Source organism: Ixodes scapularis, unplaced genomic scaffold (assembly GCF_016920785.2).
Source record: "Ixodes scapularis isolate PalLabHiFi unplaced genomic scaffold, ASM1692078v2 PGA_scaffold0__279_contigs__length_252992795, whole genome shotgun sequence".
Taxonomy (NCBI): domain Eukaryota; kingdom Metazoa; phylum Arthropoda; class Arachnida; order Ixodida; family Ixodidae; genus Ixodes; species Ixodes scapularis.
In genome coordinates, this window is record NW_024609835.1 from 164858338 (window position 1) to 164880883 (window position 22546).

The window sequence follows — 22546 nt, forward strand, 5'->3', positions numbered from 1 at the left end:
ATCCATCTAGGTAGTTGAAGTCTATAATTCTGCATCTGAGTATACCTCTATGACAGCGGAGTTCATCGCTGGTTATGCAGGTTTATGCAATTGGCCACAGTACGTCATTATAAGATTTCAGCGGTTCAAGTTAACATAATTTTGCTGTTTCTTTAATTTAAAATACCCGTTGTAGACCCTGAACAGTTTAGGTTAAGACATGGAAAAATGGTGGTTGAAGCGCAAAGAGAGTGGGATGGGGGCAGTGATGACGGGGCTTTTGGCACGGGGGGGAATACGGGACGGGTAATCGAACGCAGGGTTTTCGAAACGTGGGGCGAATGACGCGGCGCTTTTGCGACAGGGATTCTGCACACGGGGCAACCGTGCTACACCCACTGCAGCATGTGGTACGGGAGTTAGTCCGGGAAACACCAAACCTGTGGGATTCGTGGACGATCCATACAAACAAATATACATGTCGCGCGTACGATTTTGGAATGTACTGATAATGAAAGAGGCCAGGTGGCCATGATTCAAGTCGACTTACAGAAAGCATTTGATCGCATGCAACATAAAGTGCTTTGGGCTGTTTTAAAACGAGCGAATGTTGGGAATGTTATCTTTGAAGGAATTCGTACGGCGTACACTGGGTGTACGACCAAATTAGTATTGAACAATGCTTTAACCCCGAAAATGTCTGTGAGGCAGGGATGCCCTTGTCCCCTTTGTTATTTGCTTTGTATCTAGAGCCCTTTTGTTTAAGTGTGATTCAAAACAAGAATGTGCATGGGTTTTTGATAGGTTGAATAGAGACAAAAGTTTTGTCTTATGCGGATGATATTGCACTGTTTTGTACCTACAAGAAGAGTGTTGGCGAGGCTTTAAGACTTTGCATGACGTTCTGTGATGCAACGGGGGCCGCGGTTAACCTAGACAAAAGCGTTGGCTTATGGCATGGTTCGTGGGCAACAACGCCAGCTCAGTTCGAGGGAATTCGATGGAGCACGACCCCGTGCAAATGGGCTCCGCTGCAGCACTTGAAACGTAACACCCTACTGGGAGAAAACATCTGGGTGGCAGAATCGTAATTTGTCGATTTTTACTCGAGCAACGGCATTTAATGTTTTAACCGCCAAGTTGTGGTATGTGCTCCAAGTATTGTGGTGTACGCGAAGCTGCATTCAAAAGATACATCGAGTTTTTGCGCTGTTTTTGTGGTTGAAGGTGAGCGAACCGATGTGCCGTGATAATCTTTTTCGCGGTGTTTCCAAGGGAGGGGTTGGGCTGGCCCATCTTTTTGTTCGAAAAACTGTGTCTCGCTTTCTTTTTATACGCGATCAAAGAAACCCACTGTTGCAGGTTATGTTACAAACGCACCTAGCTGGAGCCCTGCCATATTTTGTCGTGTTTTCAGAAGTGTGTCCTCCTGCAAAGATGGTTGGGTTCATAAAGGAGGTGGTAGACGCTGTTAATTTTTGGGTTGTGAGATTTTCCCTTGAATATTTGTCAACGGTAACGCGCAGAAAATTAACCCGCAACCTTCTTGACATACTTTTCCCGGTGCCGCGCTTTACCGGCTGCCGTACATGGCATGCCCTGGACAAGATGTACTGAAGCGTGTAAAGAAAATGTGTGTACCGCCGGCTGTAAAATCGTTTTTCTTCCGTCTTCATACTTCCACCTTGCCAGTAAAGGTCTGGCTCCAGGGCCCGTTTGCGGTTAACCGGATTTCCCTACGAGGGGGAATTTTGGGTCACGTGACCGGCAGAGTAAGGACGGCGGGGAAACATGGCGGTGCCCCGGTGAGTGAGCGCCGCTCGCTTTGGAACTAATACGTCGCAGTAGCTGCAGTAGCGGGCGCGTTAGTCAGCAATGAATGGTGCAGGAGGTTTTCGCGTTACCTTACCTCACTTAAAACGCAAAAGATGAGCAATGACCTCGCCGCATCTTTTAGATAGACTTTCGTCTCTGGTCATTCCTAAGCCTAAATGAACGCGATAGTTGTCGGCATGGCAACGTCTTTGGAATGTGGATTGCCTTGACTCAATCGGCCGGATATTGATAGCACACAAAAGCAGAGAGCGTTCCCATAAACCTTTTGCTAAATTTCAAAAGCACCGAGGTGCATGCTACGAGTGTAGACGCGCTGCACCTGCTGGCATCTGCAGTAATAACTGTTCTGAAGCAAAAAGCCTAAAACAAATTTTGCCGTGCACGCGCGTTCGTCAAAGATTTATTATGATTATTTACTTCAAATCTTTTATAAGTGGAAGGCCCCCAAGCAGCACCAGAAAGTGAATTTCGATCGGCCGACGGTTGGCCAGTGTCTGGACAGCTTGGCCACTTTAAGTGCTTGGCCACCGGAGGCATAAACAAGGCCGGCAAGGGTCCGGCCACAAACTAGCTGTTTTTAGCTTGTCCGCCGGAGACATAAACACTGCCGGCAAGCGCCTGGCCAGAAGTGCTCATTTTCAGCTTGGACGCCGGAGACATAAACACGGCTGGCAAGTGTTCGGCCAGCAGTGGTGACTTTCAGCTTGGCCGCCGGGCACATAAACACGGTCGGCAAGTGTTTGGCCAGTAGTGGTGATTTTGAGCTTGGCCGCCGGGGACATAAACACGCCCGGCAAGTGTTTGGCCACAAGTGCTGATTTTCAGCTTGGCCGCCGGAAACATAAACACGGCCGGCAAGTGTTTGGCCAGTAGTGCTGATTTTCAGCTTGGCCGACGGAAACATAAACACGGCCGGAGAGTGTTTGGCCAGCAGTGCTGATTTTCAGCTTGGCCGCCGGAGACATAAACACGGCCGGCAAGTGTTTGGCCAGCGGTGCTGATTTCCACCTTGGCCGCCGGAAACATAAACACGGCCGGCGAGTGTTTGGCCAGAAGGGCTGATTCTCAGCTTGGCCGCCGTGGACATAAACATGGCCGACAAGTGTTCTGCCAAAGGTGCTGATTTTCAGTTTCGCCGCAGGGACACCCATAATCTAAACTTTCATCGCGTTGACGAAACTTTGGCATAACGACGGGCAGCGAGAGAAGCATCACGAGCGAGTGGTTGGCAGAATATTAGTGCGTGCATCGCGCGAACACTGTTAGCGCAAGCAAACGATCAGCGTTTCATTCAGTTTTTTTTTCGTTAGACTTGAAAGGCTATTGTCTTAACTAGCACTGTCATGTGATATGTTCATTTGGAACATTATACTAGAAGTGGGAAAATATTGTGCCCGTCGTTGTTCTATGAAAATAAAATACGAAAGCAGCGCCGACGTCATCTTCGCGTTAACTATACCGCTCTGTCGCCGCGCGGCACTCTTAGCGCGAATGCCACATCCGCGATTTTTCGGTTACTGTTCCACATATTTACTTCCCAACTGCACTCGAAGAAAAAAAAGTTGTAGTCGGGTGCATCGGGCGCAGATGCTCCCCTTTCCTGGAAGACGCACCCACCGTTACCCAGCCAGTGTACCTGTATACCGACCATAAGCCCCCTTCTCTACCTTAAAAACCTATAGGTGTATCAATGCACTCAGCTTAGTAAACTGCCACGCTAGCCATGCACCCCGATCAGCTTGTGCCTGAATCGGATAAGATTGGATATTTCAGACTTCGTGTTTTTGAAGAGCCTAAACAAGACGTCTCTCATATATTGATTAAACTTAAGCTAGTCTCAGTAATGTTTTAATTAGGTGCTAGGATACTGATTTCCTGAGCCAAGGAAAGCTAACAGCTTCGGTTAAAACCGCAACGGAAACGTTCAAAATCGAGCCACACGTAAAAGAAAAAGAAAATGAACATCTCGACCTAGATGTGCAGAACGCTGGTTTTGTTGTTTGCCTTTTTTAAAAAAAGGCAAACAACGTTTTTAACACCCTAAAACTAAAAATACAAACTCATAATTTTACCGAAAAAGGTGCTGTTTCTTGTTACACCCTACATTTACTGAAGAATGTGAGAAGGGTGTAGAAGAGGGTGCTAAATAAATAATGTGAAATGGTTTTGGAAAGCTTATATATGGCCCTGTACATAATGTACAGGTAAGATTTCTGCTTGAAAAGCAACAGTTGTTAGCAATCTAGTTTCTTATATTGTCAGTTGTAATTCATGCAAATAGCTGATAATTAAGTGCCTCTCTTGCATACAATTTTTATGTTTGAAAACAAAATTTTATATATGAGTTCATATTTAATTTTCTTACAAATCACTCCATGCTCAAGAAATCGGAAAGTAGGGTGAAATGCTCTATACTAGCATTTTTTACAAATATTGATTGATGGAAGTGTACAGTAAGAAAATCAGTTAGTCTCGAGTTTATATCTGGCAACATGAAATCAAAAGATTGTGAAAATGTTTGACAAATATCCATGATATGCTGCTAGAACCTGTCTCATGACCATGTCAACCCGAGTAAAATATTCATTTGAGAATATGGTGACATGCACAAAAACTCACACACATAAAGAGGCAAATCCCATAATAAACCAGTCCGAGACATCCCATAAAAAATGGCCTATGGTCGTCTATGGGAAATTCAATGGGAAGCTATCACCCCCTGTAGCTTTGCATGGTCGGCTTTAAAAATTTATAGATACAGCTACAGCCAGCTATAGAAAAGTTTAGGGCCCTGTGTCTAAAGTCTCAGGGCTATGTTTCAATAACAACAATAATAATAATAATAACAATCAATAAGTTAGTGTTTTAACAGTGTCCAGGGACATCCAATTGTTCTTCTTGCGGGCGCAGTGCAATAGAACGAACAAACAGACGCTTGCGCGCTCGCAGTCGCACGCATACACGCGCGCACGCACGTACACACGCATGCACACGCGCAAACCCACGCCCGCGCGCAGGCGCACACGCGCATGCACGCGGACGCATCCACACGCGTGCGCACAAACACACGCACGCGCATGCACACACGCACACGCAAACAATTACGACGAAGGAAACGTTGCTTGAGTTAGTTTCGGTTTCGGTTTACACAAAAAAGGAACAACCTAAAGTTTAAATAAAACCTAAGATTTACTCACTTTTTGTAATGTTTTACATTATTATTTTAGTGAAATTCATATTGTTACTAATATAATTTATTTTGCTTAGTATAGTTCTAAAAAAATAACAATAAATAAAAAGGAAAAGAGACTCTTGAAGACTGCGCAAGACCATCGCTATCGCAATCAGCTTCCGTTGGGCTCGTTTGAATGGTCGTTCAAGTTCCAGAAGCTTCGGAAATCTCCTTTTTTTTACGTTTTAGCCGTTTTAGTGGATATTTTAGATATTTACGAATACCGTGTTCAAGAATAACAATCGATGACTGAGAGCTGGGAGACGCTGCGTCTTGGCAACGCCCGTAAGTTCAGAACCGCCCATGCACGACTCGTGCAAACGCCGGTTAGCAACTTTCTTTTGTTTCAGCGAGTTGGCAGCATACTTTTATTGACTAGTGGTGATGATTGGACTACTTAGTAGCCAATTATTGAAAAAAAAATCATGAAGAATATGGGAACAGAGGATATGAACACAACACAGCGCTGTGTTGATCTCCTCCTTCTTGTCCGTGCCATTCACATTCCATGTTTTTAATAACACATTTATTAATAATTTTCTGCTTGGTATCATCTGTAACTGGAACGACCCATCTGCTATTGCATTCACTTTAGGGCAGCTCCCCCTTCCTCATGGTTCGGAAGCTGCCTTCCCGGGTAGGCAGCTTCCGAACAAAATCCACAACCTTAATCCCTCACCGCGACAAAAGTGGACTCATACCCCCTGGCGCTTCCTCTCCCGGCAAGCTCCTTCTGCTACCAATGCACCGGCGAACAGAACCTACAATTGTCATGCCTCATCGCGTCAAGATTGGACTTTGCCCTCTGTGTTCCCCCTCCCTACGAGCTCCTCCATACCACCAGTGCACCTGTGAAAAAAACCCAGAGCCGCCTCCCTCATCGCGACAAAATTGGACTCGTCCCCCCCGTGCTTCCCTTACCCTACAAACCCCTTCGAACTTTCGCGTTAACTAACCCTCTCCCTAGATATTTTATAAAACTAACCTACCACGCCATATGGGCTCCCGTCCTGAAGAAGGCAGTGCCACTGCCGAAACGTCGACGGACGTCAGGCCCTTTTCCGCCATCTAGTAGCGCGCCGAGAACTACGTCCGCCATCTTGTTAGTGGCGAGAAAACGAAACCAGAGACCCGACCGGCAAAGACCCCATGTAAACAAGCGACCGCGCTTCGTACGAGAGATGCGGTGCCAATGATTGCGGCGTTCTACTGCGGATGCAGCGATAAACCTTCGATTCATGCATGACGTGAACGCAAACGTGAACAGGGTTCACCTTTTTTGCTCATTTTTATTTGTCACTTGATACGCAGCTTTTGACAAAAACAATCGGTGACAACGCGAAGAAACATGCGGACGTTATCGCGCGCCGTGAAACCATTTACAACTATTGAACTGAGCCCTAATCTTTTTTTATAAGTTGTACCAAATTTGTTTATGACCTTTTTATTTTATGTGCGTAGCAGTGTCGGCCTGCCTTGTTCCTGATGCGCAAGCAGCTCTTTTTCTTGCGCAAGATGCGCAAGCAGCTTGATGCGCAAGCAGCTGTTAAGCGAGGCAAAAAGATGGCAGTTTTTATAATCTACGCCACCAACCATAATTAAAGATGCGTATGGTTAACAGTGGTATGGTTAGGTCACGGTATGGGTTAGGTTCATCGCAGTGGCTAAAACTTCGACGTCGGCGGCGGCAAAAGTTTACGTTGCAGACGTCGAATGAAACAACACGGGCGGTGCCAACTCCATTTTACAGCCTGCTTTTCTTTTTTATATATCGCGGCCGAGGTAGAAATTTTGTTTTGTGCAAAGAAGCTCGGGGGTAGTTTTGAGAAAGTCACTGCAGTTATTCTGCCAGGGTTGAAAAAATCTTCATTAATAGCGCATCATCCGTCAACTGTGCTTGAGGTCAATGCTATCCGAAACGAATTTTAGCCCTTTGCAACGCTTGAAAAATATTGCCCTGGGCACAGTTTCTTTTAGAAGAACACAGAGTGTTCCACCAAAAAGCCCTCCGCCAGTAAAGAACTAAAAAAAAGAAGAAAAAAAAAAAACGAACAAAAAGACCTCATCTTGAGTCCTGCATTTGCGTGGAGCAGTATACCGCTAAACAGTACGACTTCAAGCGTATTCACATCGAAAAAAGAATTAAAAGCGTTCTCAAAGATGAAACGCATGACGGCCTAATCCTTTCGGAGGCCTGTGCACAAGCTGGCGACAACAGGCTTCCACAGCGAAGGCGTAGGGCTTGGTCCGCTGCTTCGACGAGGTTGTCGCCAGCGTACAAAGGCCTCCGAGAGTTTTGTCAGACAGTTGTGGTAGGTTGTTTAACTGTTCGTCCACATAACATAATCAGAAGGCGGAAAACAGTTGCTGCGCCATCGCACATTGCCCGCACGGCTGTCTTCGATGCCTCCACCGTGCTTCGGTACCGGCAACGCTTGCCAACATTAAAATGGCGACACTCTCAGTGTTGTCAGACCTCAAAGCAATTTCGCATAAGGTCTAATTTTTGTAAGTTCTTGTGTGTTAACTTTGACTTTTACTCCGTCCTGTTTAGAAGTTTCTTTCCCGCGTAATTAGCGTTCTTGTGCCTAGTCTTCATTATTCCCGTAAACTAATACAACTTTTTTTCGGCACTTCACCCTTTTTTCTTGCGTGACTTTTTTCGCCATTAAATTAGAATTTTACTCTTTTCATCCTACGGCTGCTGTGTCTGCGCACATCACTTTTGCCCATATATCAACGGAAGCATTTGTCAACATTCGTCACTCTTTATATATATATATATATAACTTGAAATAAAACGACTTTTTCAAAATCAGACTTAATATTTTTTTTTAGTGGGCTATTATGCCACAACCTGATTTTGCTGGCGTTACTGATCCATTCTGTATTAACACCAATCGACAGAGCGGAAAAAAACATTCTCCGTCGGTCAGCTCTTACCGTTCGGAGCTTGAGCAAACCAAATAAAATTGAATAGAAACTGTACACAAGAGCTCATCTCTGCCCGAAGTTTCCAAGCATCTCTCATGGTTGACAAATGCGAGTTGTTACGGCTCGTCAGGCAGGTTCTTTTTGTAGATCGTTTCTTTGTGTGCACGCTTCCCCCCGCAGTTCATATGTACCCTGTCGCAAAGGCTCTCAACCAGAATAGAAGGAGTTTTAGAAAACTATCTCTCTCCGAGAATGTCTATTGAGCTCGTCTTCATTGTCGAATAAAAGTTATGCCCAAGCCTGCGCACTACATAGCTCAGTATTTCACCGACACATTTGACGCTGTTCCGCGGTGCTACACCGAGCCGATGGTCCCTCGGATTTTGTGCTCTTTCACGTAGATATTCACTTGCTTCCAAGTTTATTGAGACGTAGGAGCACCCGGAGTGCTCGAGGGAGAAGGGGCCTCGTTGTTTTGGCCGCTGTTGCAGTAAGATCACCGCGTGAACGCAGTGGGTTCACGCGCGTTCACGAAGGCGAAGAAGCGGACGACGACGAAGCATACGACAAAGCGATTCTAAAGCGATAAGACGACTGAAACTGTTTTTTGTTTTTGCGCCTGATGACAAACTAAGGCATCACAAACAACACAATCTTATAAAGTACTGATATGCAGGAGAATCCAAGCTAACACCAGGGCTTCCCAAACTATGATGTACGCCCACATGAGCCCTTTTCAGCCGGGAAGCCGGAGAGCGATGACTACAAGCAGCATGGCGGCGGCAATACTTCCGGAATGCGCTCGCCTGCGCAGTTCGCTTGGTGGCATCGGTCTATTGAGCACGCGTTCTTGCATTGCTGGGACGCTGTCTTTTCTTTGGGATGTCCTAAAACGGACCCCGAGAAAAGATCTATGCATTGAACAGTACACCATTCGTTTCCTTCCTGTTGAGAAAGAGGAAAATGTGCTTTACGACCTGTTCATGGCCTTGGGGTTGTACAGTCTTTGGAAATCACGCATGGCAGTGCGACATGCGGAAATTAGGCCAAAGTCGGCACGTTTGTTTTTTGTTGAAGTTGTTTTACAGGTAAAGATTGTTTTTGGACCGAGTGAGATCCCGCTAGTGTGGATTGGCCTATTAGATGCTTTAAAGGGGCACTGACACATCAAAATCATATTTTTTTTTTATTATCCGAAACGATTGAAAACGATGCCGGGACATTACCCTCAAAATTTGAAATTTGGGAATTCAGTATTTGTGAAGTAAAAAAACAATTTCCAAATGCCGAATTCGAAGTTCCCGCGCGATCGGCGCCGGTGCCTTGACGTCAAAAATTGCGGAGACCTGAGAGTCCACTTTCTTTCAACACTCCCTGCTGTTGCCATGGCGACTCAAAGCGAGGAGGAAAGGAGTGAGCGGCGGCGTTGCGGCGGACCGGTTTTGAGCGGTGTCGCCTGTTTTCCGTTGGAGGATACAAATCCAGGAGACGGCACCACAACGAACTCCCGATTTTTGGTATTTCAAAAAGAAGGGCCGTAGTGCGTTCGCAATTGCGTTAAAAAACATGTTTTAGGATTGCCGTAATTAAATGTTATAGAGATGTCGCCTACAAAGCTTCTAAATTTCCTGATTTTTGACGTCACCGATCAAAAGATGCGAGAGGCGGGAAAATCAAACGCCAAAACCAAAAATCGCGCGCGCGCGCGCGTGAAAATTTTTTTTCGCGATGCGGTTTTTTTTGCGTGTCTATGAATGCAACTTGCATCGTTTTAGACAATAAAAATAAATACGACCTTTGGGGTGTCAGTGTTTTAATGATCACTGCGGCCCCAAGATGAGGCACGTGGTGTTTTAGCCCCAGCTTGTTATGTGTCGTTTGAGTGTATTGTGCGCAATAAAGAAAAAACAAAAGTTATTTCAGTAACTCAGTGGTGCAATAAAGAAAAAAAAATCAGTAACTCAGTGGAAAGACGTCCGCTTCCCACGCAGCGGGCACGGGTTCGATACCTGGCGTGGGTGTACCATTTTTTTTTTTGTAAAGCATTTTGCGATGTTTATATATATATATATATATATATATATATATATATATATATATATATATATCATTTTTTTTACAATTATCACCTGAAAAAAAAAATTGTTGTGGACGATACGTTGCTGAATTAAATGGTATGGCATTCCATTTTTGACACCTGCGAACCCAATGTAGTCACTTTCCACAAAACGCAAGGTGCATATGAATCGGGTAGCGTCCGCTTTTTGAGCTTCGCGTAACTGTTCTAAAGGAATTGCAGCCAGCCATTGATCCCGACCCGTTGATCTTTCGGAAACCTACGCACTCTGCCTCACAATGCCACTTTCAGATGCAAGAGATGTAAGGCAGCTCTTCACGCAACATCTTGGGAGTGTTCTTTTCGGAGCCGATCACGGGAATTCACCACGGGCACTCACTACTAATTGCCAACACTTAAATGTACAAAATAACTCATCTTGAAGTACAGAATAGCGAGCTGAACAAGCATAATTGCAAAGGAATCGCACGGCGAACGAATCACGCGACGCAACTCGTCTGCTACGTGCGAAAAAAAAAAAAAAAAAAAAATACCGCACGGTTTGGTGTAGCCACGTGACTTCCGCCACTTACTCTCTCCTCCCCACTTCTCCGTGCACCGATTGGCTCCCTCCACCGATTGGCCGGGACACAGGAGCGCCGGCCCTACTACGTCACCGCGCGTTTTTGTGCGCGTTGAGAAGTTGAAATTATCCAACTTTCTTGTGCGCGCCCGGAAGGAGCGAAGAAGCGGCGCGACGTCACGAAAATGCGTCACATCCGCAGCCGCACGACCTACAGGCGCAAAAAGAAGCGTTGGTTTGGATCGCGCTTTAGGGTGCCTCCATCAGCCGGCAGATAGAGGCAACCTAACAAGCTTCATTACGAATATAAATACCTCAAAAACAATTGTTTCCAGTGAACTTCCAAGTACATGGTTTGTGTTCGTAGGTGAACAAAAAAATTTAAAGCTAGCAGACGACAGTGAAGTCGACAGCTGCGAATCGGCCGTAGCTGGCCGGAGTCAAGCTGATTAAGCGGCCAAGCCGGAGCCATAGCCGGAACAACGGTGCTGCAAGCGCCAGCGCACCCGCAGCCGTCTTCCAGTGCTGTTCCGCTTCTCCGGTTTCGTTCGTTAACTGTAGCTCTACAATTCAAGGGGCTTTGGAGCACCTTGATGCTGCTAAGAGATTGTCTGGGCACGAGCTAGAAATGGACGCTTACACAGATCTTGCTTTCAATCCCTGCTTCACATCGTGCTAACGTCATGAATGTATAAGCCTCAAATTATCTGCTAATGAGCATCTTCAACTTCCTTCATCAGTAAACAGAAGGCAGCCTAGTACGGCACATATCCCATTTTTCAGATGATGATGGTGATCAAAGTTGCCAGTCTGAATTTCGAAAAGGGTCTATTTAGCGGGGAAATTTTTTCGCTAAATTTAGCGGGGAAATTTTGCCACTAAAGTTTTAGTGGAGAAATTCTTCCGCTAACTTTAGCGGGAAAGGTTTTCCGCTAATTTAAAAAATTTCCCTCCTTCTCCTCCCTCATGATCTCACTTGTGACCCCCGTGACGTCACACGTGACGTCGTTATGGGAAGTGTCCCATAATGCAACGCGCGGTTACGCCGACGGCGCTCAAGCCGGAAACGGGCGCCTAAGAGCTGCGCTCTATTATATTGCACAAAAATTAATTCTTATGGAAGATTTCTCTCCTTTCCTTAGTTTCCCACTCCAATTTTCTTCTCACTTCTTTTCGCCCTTCTAGCATGATAAGTGCCGAAGCGGCTTCTAGGAGGAGGATTTCCGTGAAGTAGTAGAGAGGACGGAGTTTGTCATGCGATAGAAACGCCTACGATGTCCCGTCCGAAGAACAGAGGGAAACATAAAGAAGAGCAGAGAAAGGAAACAGGAGATGGGGAAGGAGGAAGGAAGGAAAGAGGAGGAAAGCCGGCGGTCAGTGTTAATAATCACTTGTCGCTACACACCCACACACACACACAAACACACGTGCTGTTCTGGAATCGGCTGCTTTTAAAATTGTGCTAAAAGTCCAGAGTCCTTGCATATGTCTGCGACGGGCTCGAGAGCCCCGTGGAAAAATAATGTCATCAGTTTCCTCGAGTGGAGGACGAAGGTCCTGAAGCTGCTGGGAAAATCTCTGCCTTTGAACGTTGTATTTAGGACATTCCCCACGAACTCATCGCTGCTAGGCAATTGTGCTAGGTCACGGCGCAGGGGTGGCGCGTCGGGCGCACTTCCGGTCTGGGGCTGTGGGCGGAAGTCCCCATGAGAGACATGCATTCCTACTGATTTATCAGTAGATCTACTGATTTTTTAAGATTTCTGCTGATTCAGTGATAATACCTCAGAATCTACTGATTTTGGTCATTTCTGCCTACAGATGGTCCAAAACTACTACTATTTAGGGTTCCTCGATGCGCGCGCCCTGAGGAACCCTACTACTATTTGCTCCAAGGCGCGCCCTCGAGTTATTTCGGCGCACTTCGGCGAGTCATTTCGTGTGTGTGCGTGCGTGTGCTTGTGTGTGCGCGCGTGTTTGTGTGTGTGTGTAGGCGTTGTAAAAGGAATAGAGGGGGGAAAAAAGAGAACCAATAGTGTATGCGTACAGGGGACAACAGAATGCAGGGGATAGTTAAATTAAACGCGGGTGGATTGGTGTACAAAATGGGAAAGGGAAAGGAAGGCTTGTCAAAGCTAGAGTCGCTACAGAGCGACGGCGCGGTCGGCCATCTGAAGAGGGCGCAGCTCGCTTCGCGCCTTTCATGCCGTGCCGTAGGCATCGCGGTTTGTGTGATTTTAATTTGCTTCGAAAATAACGCCAAGTTTCCCACCACGATTTTTTCTCCGTATCACTACGTTGCCTGAGGTTGCCTCAGCGCAATCTTTCGATCAGTCAAAAAATAATTGGAGGGCCCTTCCCTTTAAAATACCTCGGGATATGGGGACTTTTAAGAAAAGTTCTGGCAACCAATTTTACACTCAAAGAGCAAGAAGTGTGAAACTACTTGATTAAGCAGACCACTAAGCGATAAAGACTAAGCGATTTCCGGGAATCCTGTAATAGTCGCGTGGCAGCCGACTTCCAGATATTGCAGAAAGAGGATTTTGGGGGAATTTGCTTTGCATACAGTTTCCACTTTTTTTCCCTGCTCCTTTTTTTTTTTGTGGCATTTTTTACATGTGCTGCGCAAATTATCAATGCAACAACCGTACTACACAAACAAGCTAATAGAAAAGCAAGCTACCAAAATTTAGATAATCTACTGATTTTTCAAGCTGAAATCTACTACTATTTTCTGGGGAGCTGTGGCAACACCGATTCCTGCGTTGTTTTCAAAGGAACTTGACAAAAACCTGCTTTCTCGTCAAAACGCCGCAACTTTGGCTTTATCGAAAGAGTCGAGAAAAGTTTGAAGGTCAGTTTTCATGTGCTCGGTTCGTCCGAGAATGTGGATATGTGCCGTGAAAATGAAAAACCAGACGCCATCGGATTACGACTGCTTGGGCGGGAAGCACTTTGGGTTGAATTCACGGATACTTGTGGTTATCAGATCTATTTGTTGTGTTCCGACATGAACGCCGGAAAACCGTCAAGTTGTACGGACCACCTGCGGACTACGTTCAGTGCGTCTTCAAGTTCGAACGGCCGCCTGATCGTTCGAACTGCGTCTGCTCTTTCAAACGCTTCTGCTTGTCGTCTGCTCTTTTGACGACACCGGCCCGTAGACCAAATGTTGGCCCGGTACTAGCGAAAAGTAAGTGCAGGCCTCAAAAAACTCAAGTTTGAAGGTTGGTTGGGGTAAGTAGGCTAAGTGTGAACAGTAGATACAAGGAGATGTTGATCATTGTTACCAGTGGCCATCACAAACTGATTTACCTGGTCCGATTCTGCTCGCGATTTTCAGCATCGACGTTGACCATCTCAGCTACGGGTCATGCTTTTGCAGTCCGAGCGACGTCGCGACTGAAAATTGCGAGCGAAATCTCATTATGTGAATCAGGCTTTAGTGTACATTCTGCAACGTCCACGCAGAATGAATTGCCGCCTGTCACATTATTCACGCGAAGTTTTGCGGTATAACGAGCCTCGGTAATTTCGCTGAGGCCGCTCAAGTAGTCAGGAATTGCCAGGAAGACGTAGAATCAACAATTCGAACATGAAACAGGGCAGGGGGACTCGCACCGACGCCGACAACGTTGCATTTCAATGGTTTGTTTATGGGCGACGGCGAGTTTCTTGCCCACACTCCATCGCGCACGCGCAGCACCGGTGTTGTCCGCTAGGGGCGCTCCGGTTTGTTTGTAAACACGAGTTGGTGTATCACCCCCCAAACCTTGAACAACAGGGATAAGTCACACTGGCAAGAAATGAGCACCGAAAGGGGCTGTTGCTATCGTATGAATTGTATTCGTGGATCGCTCTCCGGGCTATTTGTAGGGCTCACGAGTTTCTTTTCGGTAAGGACCATGTAATCCTTTCATTCCTAAGCTGACAGTACGGTGGAACCTACATGCTCGTCGGACCGCCCCTACGTTACGTCTATCAATTTAGCCACGTGATTATGCTTCCGTGCGTACACGCGTGCGGGGAGTGGGGTCAGGTGATGAAAGGGAGGCAGTTGATTGGTCCGGCGAGGGCGTAACTCCCACAGCACTGTCTGCTCAAAGGTCAACGGAAAACTAGAAATATTTAGAATAGAAAATCTCGGACACAAAAGAAAAGTTACCGTTCAGAATAAAGTTTTCGTGGGCAAAGAAAAAAGCCAAGTACACTAGTTACCCCGACACCACCCATGGTCCCTTTCACCTTATAAACAGCAGAGGGTCGTAGCTCACGCGACACTCGCACGGCGCCGGTTTGGCTTTGATGGCTCGTAGTCTGTGGATCGTTGCAAGTGCCGTTCATCTGTGCAAAGGCCCCAAAGTATCTAAAATAGAATGTGCGACAATTTTTAGATCCACCACTAAATCTATTTTCTGCCAGATTTCTGTACTGAAAAAAAGTTGTTTAATGCGGGAGGCACTCACTTGATCGAATGACGTTTTAGCGAACGCCCACGTTTCATCGAATGACACCTTAGCGAAGAGTCGGACGCCGCGAAGCGGCGTTTTCGGGTGGGCCAAGTGAGTTCATATTTTTGTAATGAGTTGCCGCAGACTGTCGCCGCGAAGCGGCGTAAAGCGCAGCGCGACGGATGGGTTAACGCGCGCCCCCGTTATTCGCTAAAACGACCATTCGCTCAAATGTCGCCGTTCGCTAAAATGTCATTCGCTCTTGTGATATGGACCCGTTTAATGCAAAGCTTTTTTTTTTTTATTAATAAAGTAATTACGTCAATTTCCACAGTCACGCACAAATCTGGATGCTTCTTTTAAAGCATTTAATTTGAACAGATGATACAGGCTGCAAAAATGGCTTTTCAATGGTCAAATTATACCAGAGTTTATTGCTTGCAGAAGATGCGTAGCAAATTGCTGGGCAATTGTGTTGCACATGAAACGTGTGGCATATTTACTTTGGCGATACTTTGGTGTTTCACGCTTACCACAATTTCCCAGCAATTTGCTATGCACTTTTAATATGACTCCTCTGGGATTGGCATCTACGTCTTCATCGGTTAGTTTAGAGAGTGACCTAACGCGTGGTGTGTAAACTCAATAGAGAGTTTTAGTAGATCGTTCCGATACCTCCGATAGCCCCGATAACGATACTATGCATGCGCAAGGGAGGCGGTGGCGGAGTATCGGGATATCGTTATCGGAGTCATGGGAACGATCTACTAAAACTCTCCAATGGCAATTCCTGGAACGGAGATACCGGCGCTAACCTGGGTTTTAAACCCCTGGCACTCTTTCAGAACCTGAACCAGCCGATCAAGGTCGAGCTAGAGAACGCGACATCGTCACCTGGCTCGGCCAATCAGCATCAAGTTAATCGGGGGCTTCACTTTTCGGCTTAAGCAAATTGATGCATTTCAAAGAGGTGTGAGTGAGGGGAAAAGCCCATAGGGAAAAATCGGTATGTTGCGAGAATGGTGCTGTGTATCAAATACCATTGGAGTGCGGGTTTAAGTACATAGGGCAGACATCACGCTGCATTAATAGCAGATTAAACAAACATAAAAGAAATGTGAAGAACAATGCACGAAACTCGGAAATCGCAAAACATATCCATGAATGCAAGAATACGTGGCGCTCTGGTCGGAGACTGAAATCGTACACAATGAGAGGAATAATGTAAAGAGGGTAGTAAGGGAGACTGTGCTAATAAAATCGGGCTTCACTACAGTTCGGAAGCAATTCGAAAAGCATTTTAAAATTGTATTGTTAATTTTTTTTTTTTTTTTAAAGTGTGAAATGGGTATTTCTAGTTGCGATTGTTCAAAATAACTGCAAAGCACTTTTTTTTGGTTTTTGACGTGTGTTGGCCCGAAGCCGCTTCGGCGTTTTTTGGGGGTAGTTTGTGGAGAGGGCGTCCTTTGAACCAGAAGTGGTGACTGTGTTTAGAATGAAACGGGAGAGAGATTCTTTTATTCAAGTTTGAAGGAGGATGAATGTTGCCTTATCGCGTCGACCTGCAATTGAGGTTCTCCACTTTTTTATATTGGGTGATCTAGACTGGCACATGGAACTGTATAGACTTTGTCCTTTGTGTTGGTGATTACCTTGATATTGAGACTATATAAGGAGGTGAACTAAATAAATGAGTTATCAGAGTTTCTGCCTCTTCTTTGTTTTGATGTTTCTTCTTTACCCCCGTCTCAGGTTAATTCAACATGGTCTGAAACAAACATTATCATAAACACTCTGTCCTAATATCATTGTCCAAATTTCGTTCTGAACCATAGCTAGCGATGTACTACGGAAATGTTGACTACACAGCGAGTCGCTGCATTTACATTGTGGCCCCCGTCTGGTGTGCAATTGTCCGTTTTTGATCTAACGCACCACCGCTTTGTACATTTATATTTTCCCAAGCCACGAGGATCGTTACGTTGTCATTGTTCATTCGTCGCGCGGTGCTGTGGTAGCAGTGTTTTGAAGGTTGCAGCTCTTCCTTCCAACATTCTGCCTGGTCAGAACTATGGTTGTGGCTGCGGCTCTGCAAGATAATGGTTCTGGTTTCGAAATATTCAAAGCCACAGACAAGTACTAGCATGGAGTGTTGCGGCACAAGACTGACGATCCTCAATTCTCAGAAAACACAAATGTAGAAAGCGGTGGTATGTTGAACAAAAAACGAGTCCGTGTGACAAAGTGCTATCAGAGGCAGAAAGCTTGCGCTTGAGCATCACCGACTACTACAGTGCTTCCAAATTGGTGAAAATTACATACCCATTTACAAAACAACCTGTTGCAATGTTCGCAGAAAAAAAATTGATAGAAGCATGCTGCTAAGGGTTCAATTTCATTTTATTAACAGTGTGATTTATAATTAAAAAAAATAGTGCTGCAACACAGTTCCAATCGTGCAAAACATTCATCTTAACTTACAATGAGTACTACGTCCACCTCTCGGAACCTTCCAAACCACAATGAAAAGATCCTAAAACATTGAAGAAAAAACTTTCAAAACCGCAGTCATGCTGATGCTACACATGCTTTCCTAAATGCTTGATTTCGTGCACAACTGTAAATTGATAGTATGCACACTGCACACACACTTAAAAAGAAATGAGAGTGCTAAGCTTTGGTGTGGGTTTTCTTTTTTTTCCTCCTTTGCTGTTTTCATCACAGAACAGCAGTTAGCATATCAAACCTGTGGCAGCCATTGTAACAAAAATGAACAAACCCCGTTTTGTCCGTTCATCAGTGATTGGCAAGTTCCAGGAAAAAGAAAATTGTATTCTATGTACAAGATTGACTATCAAACGATGGTGGGTGGCATACAACTTCTCCAACCCAATAAAAAAAATTACCTTTATACATTGGACACATTCTCTTCAGTTCAATGATCCACGCCTTATTGATATTCCTCAAAATCTAAAAGAGCACATTTCTCATATGCTTTTAGTGATGGGATTCCTAAAGAATACTGAAAGTTCAAACACACAAGCCCTTTAATCTTACTTTATACGCCTTTCCAGAAAACGCTCCTAGGCCGCCGCCATGTTGCTGATGCAGCTGGTGCGACTCTCGCGCCCTCTATCAGCTAGAAATTTTCTGCCACTCTCTGGGACTGTGAAGACCCGCTCAGTGCGGTTTTCTACCTACGTTTTTGCGGTCTTGCATTCAACGTTTTCTCGCCTCTCTTGAAAGTTTCAACTTAATTTTTTTATGCGTGCTGCATACCCTTTTTGTGTTAACTTCCATTGTGAGAAATAAGGCTGGTAAGTGCCTGCCAATCAAGCTTTTCTGCTTGACATTCACGGGAAACAAAGCCCCCCCCCCCTCCCCCCCCCCCCCCCCCCCAAAAAAGTTCTTAGTCTTGCCTTGCAAGCTTGACGTAAAAACCGCAATCTTTGTCTCTATCCCAGATAGGAAGCCACCCACCACCTCCTCAAATTGTCTTTTTTGCATAAATTAACTTTTCCTCCTCACGACAGTTGCTATGTGACGACGATGGGGAGAGGGACGCACACGCGTGAAAAACATGCACACACACGTACACGGGGAATACACAAACACATCTGCAAAAGTCATAACCGTCTTCTCCTCGACAGTTTTGGTGTGCTCGAAGGAAGGGAGGTTCCCAAACGCGCACGTGGGAATAAACAAAAAAAAAAACAAGGTAACTCCAGTTCTCACTCTTCCTCAAGCAGTCCTTTTTTTTTTTTCTTTCTTTCTTGCTCCAGTTTTGCCACGACGCACACCCCCACAAATGCGCAACACAAGCTCCACTTGCACAGCTTCTTTCCCACTGGGAAGAGAGAGAGAGAACTCTCGTTCGCGTCATTTCCCTCATTCTTCCGAGACGGCGACATCCTTCGCTTTTGGCTTCCTGGCTTGGATCGCTCCTCTCCGTCACACCAAGAGGACGTCCTCTTTCCCCCCAACCCACCCCCCTTCCCCCTTTCTTCACAACGAGAAAAAATTCCTCGGAAAAAGTTTGTGGCCGACGACCGAATCCGTCCGGTGTTTGGAATCACAGGTGGCGTCGTTCTCGAGAGGTGCCGAGCGACGGTTTGACTTTGCGCGCCCTTGCCCTCGTCCCAGCCGGGGAACGCTGCGGCACCGGGACAGGAGCGCCCCCGGCATTTTGGAGCTTCGGCAGGATCCGCCGAAGAAGACCAACTTTGAGAAGCAGCAAAAAAAAAAAAAAAAAAAAAATCCGTCGCACTTTGCCTTTTTTTTTTTTTTTTGTACAGACGAGAAACGAGAGAAAAAAGGCTCGGACCGGGGAAGCCGAGAAGCGGCGTCGCCACGGCTCTCGTCGCCCGCACGTCTTATCACTGCCACGCTTGGTACGCGAAGGGAATTCACTTTGGCTCCTGAGGAAAGGGACGTTGGTCGACGGGCCAATTGGTCGGTCGGTCGAGGCAGGGGGGCACTGGCCGGGCTTCCGTGCAGCGGGTGGCGGCCCTAGGACTGCTTGATCCGCTTGCGGGGCGGTCCAATGGGTGGGATCTGCTGCGTGGCCAGTGCTCGGAAGGCCTCTGCGATCAGGTGGGGCTGCCGGTGGATCATGGTCTTCCAGCCTGCAGTCTCCATCACGTCCGTGGCATGCCTGCTGGCAAGGAGCAAACCCCAGCCCGCCTCTACCTCAAATTCTAGCTCTCCCCACGGGCGCCGCCGGACCGGCCGCTTGCCCGAGAGTTTCGCGACGATTTTAGCCCGGAATTTCTCGAACGAAAATGTATTGTCATGCAGGGGCAAGAAGGGCACGTTGCGATCTAAACAAATATGACGATCAGCTGGACATAAAAACAAGCAATGGAAAAATTGGCAAAAGAAAAAGGACATACACGGCGCCGTCTTTTGCGCATCCTGCATCTACCTCTATGATTTTGTCTCGAGATTTCAGACACAAATGTCCTGCTCCACGTGTTGCCTAGATTCTGACAGTTCCCACGACTTTCCGCAAACTATGTTCAATTAGTAAATTGATGAATTATTTCGTACGAGAGTTACCCCGACAAGTTGTCTAAGCTTTTCAGACTGTTTATAAAAGACTGTGCCACTAAATCGCCCAATTTTGTCTATTCAATTTTGCTTCCAGTTTGTTTCTTTCTCGTCATTCTTGTAGCATACTGCTTATCATGCTGTTCTGCCTACAATGGAGTGTTGTAGTACGACACCCAGCTGTTCTTCACAATAGGGTTATCGGCGTGTTATTTTTAATTAAAAAACAAAAAATGCCTCAAAAACATTTTTTAAGGTTTCTACCACAAAGATTCCTGAAAGTTTCAGTAAAATTTCCAGAACAAATTGCAAAATAAGAAACCTTACAAGCACCACTCAAACATACTGGTTGGCTGGGCATCAACATCACATCACACACTCTTTGTGACAGAGACAAAATTTTGGCCTCCATTTGGAGCATTCATTGCTCCAAATGGAGGCTAAATTCTTTGCACCTGCTTCTTTATTAGCGGGAATAGACTCGATTCCTTCAGCTCAAGTTGCCTTAGACGAAAGACGTAACATGGCCCAAGACTGAACTGGTAGACACGCGCACAGCAAAACGAAGGACCATTTCCACCTGGTCCTAGTGACTGGCACTGTTCTTTCATTGCTGCGTCAAATGTGACCGACATCAACAAAGTTCTGCCCCAGTTAAGTCTAGGACAATGTCCCCAACAATCCTCAGACCTCCTTAAAGGCCGACGACCAGACCCGAGATTCTGCAAGGCAGAAGATCCTCCTCACCATGGGAGAGGAGAAAACAGCAACGGTGGACAGGGTAGAAGGGGGGAGAGGAGGAAGCGAGGGAAAAGTGGAAAGCGCGAACTGGTAGTCGGTCTTTAAGCGCCAGAACGCCACTGCAGGCGGCGGGACAAGGACGCAAGAAGCCAGCTCACGTGTTGATGAAGTCGATGGCGTGCGCCTTGAGCTGGTCTGCACTGTGCATGTCGGCCAGGATGAGAACTTCGGCCGCCGTTTCTACAGACAGGTTCGAGCAGAGTGCCTCCTCGCACATCACTTTTAACCGCTCCAGGGCATACTGCGCAGACACACAAGCAGAGGGTTAGAGGGTCGTTCCCCTTGCACACGCACAGACACCAAACAGGAGGTGAAGCTCCCATAGGTTTTTAGGGGTCAGACACAGTCATTATTTTAGGTATAAACCAATTATCTAGAATACTATGGTGTGAAGACCATGCACTGAGCAGTTGTCAACCTATTACAAAACTACACTAGAACCTCGGCGATTCATTCCCAATTTATACATTTTCCCAGCTCTTTACGCTCACAAACGACTGTCCCGTTGAACCCCTACAGGGATATGTATTCATTTAAAATTTCTTGCATTAGCCTTCCTGGCTGTTTAAAAGAAAAGGAACGGGGGTGGGGGTACTTTGGCAATACCCAACGAAATCACTGTATGCAGAATACATTTTTAGGTCGGCAAATCTCCGTGCCATCGATGATGTACCGAAAACTGCACACTAATTTCCGACAAGAACGTCATTGGTTGTCGTTATGGTCAGAAGATCACTTATGCCAGCCAATGGGGGTGAGGCATGACCCAACTGCTGCATCAGCGACACTATTAAGGCCCGTTCACACTCTTGCAACCGAGTACGACCGAGAGAGACCAGACCGGTTTTTAAGCCTCTTGTGATCTCTTAGGACCAGCTCCGCTGCCTCGCATCCGGTCCTAAGAAGTCGCTCTCAGTCGTACTCGGTCGCAAGAGTGTGAACGGGCCTTTACAATGACCACTAAAGTTCGAGATATAGCGAGCCAACAAAGTCCCTAAATTTGGTGGGCGATGACTGCAGGCGAGACATTGTTCGCCAAAGTTAGCTGACACGAGACACTTTTGCGTAATGAACCAGGTCCTTCCCTATTAACATATTAGAATTCCCTATTCGAGGAAGGGAGAAAGGGATTCCATGACAGTCAACAAGGGTCGTAGGCTTCTCAAATCTATAGAGCTTGAGTAGTCGTCACACAATGTATATGTGTAGTATGTGGCGTTGTCAAGAGCAAGAGAAAGAAGGAGAGAGGGAGAGAGAGAGGGAGACCTTGTCGGCAGCAGCCAGGAGGTCGTCGGCCATCTTGTCCAGGTTGGGTGCCCGCCCCGTGTAGATGAAGCGCAGCATCTCCCGCAACACCTCGTGGTCCATGTCCGTGATCTCCACACGGTTCTGTTTCTTCTCCTCCATCTCGTGCTCAAACATGGCCGCAAACACAGGGGACCGCGCTACACACACAGAGGGGAAAAAGAGCATTTGGTGAATCTGAACAACAAACTAAACACTAACAACTCGACTGAAGCAGCCAAATGAGCCACTTGGTCAAACATTGTTTGTAACCAAGTGATGCGAAAACTCAATGGATGAACAGATCAAAGACTTGCACAGGACAGGCACTCACTCTC

At 46.3% G+C, this 22546-nt stretch overlaps 1 protein-coding gene across 7 annotated transcripts in view; it reads right to left on the reverse strand.

Annotated features, from left to right (window-relative positions):
* Positions 1-17456: 17456 nt before the first annotated feature.
* LOC8051380 (protein roadkill) overlaps positions 17457-22546 on the reverse strand; it is a 156502-nt gene continuing 151412 nt past the window's right edge. For 5 of the 7 annotated variants that reach the window (XM_029968963.4, XM_029969065.4, XM_029968797.4 and 2 more), the window contains 3 exons: positions 22191-22369; positions 21023-21165; positions 18470-19731 (listed from right to left, as the gene is read on the reverse strand). In XM_029968963.4, coding sequence (XP_029824823.1) covers positions 19584-19731; positions 21023-21165; positions 22191-22369 — 470 coding nt within the window. In that variant the 3' untranslated portion in view covers positions 18470-19583. Of the gene's footprint in view, positions 19732-21022; positions 21166-22190; positions 22370-22546 lie in introns of all 7 variants that reach the window. The other 2 variants (XM_029968902.4, XM_040504183.2) reach the window with 2 other exon arrangements.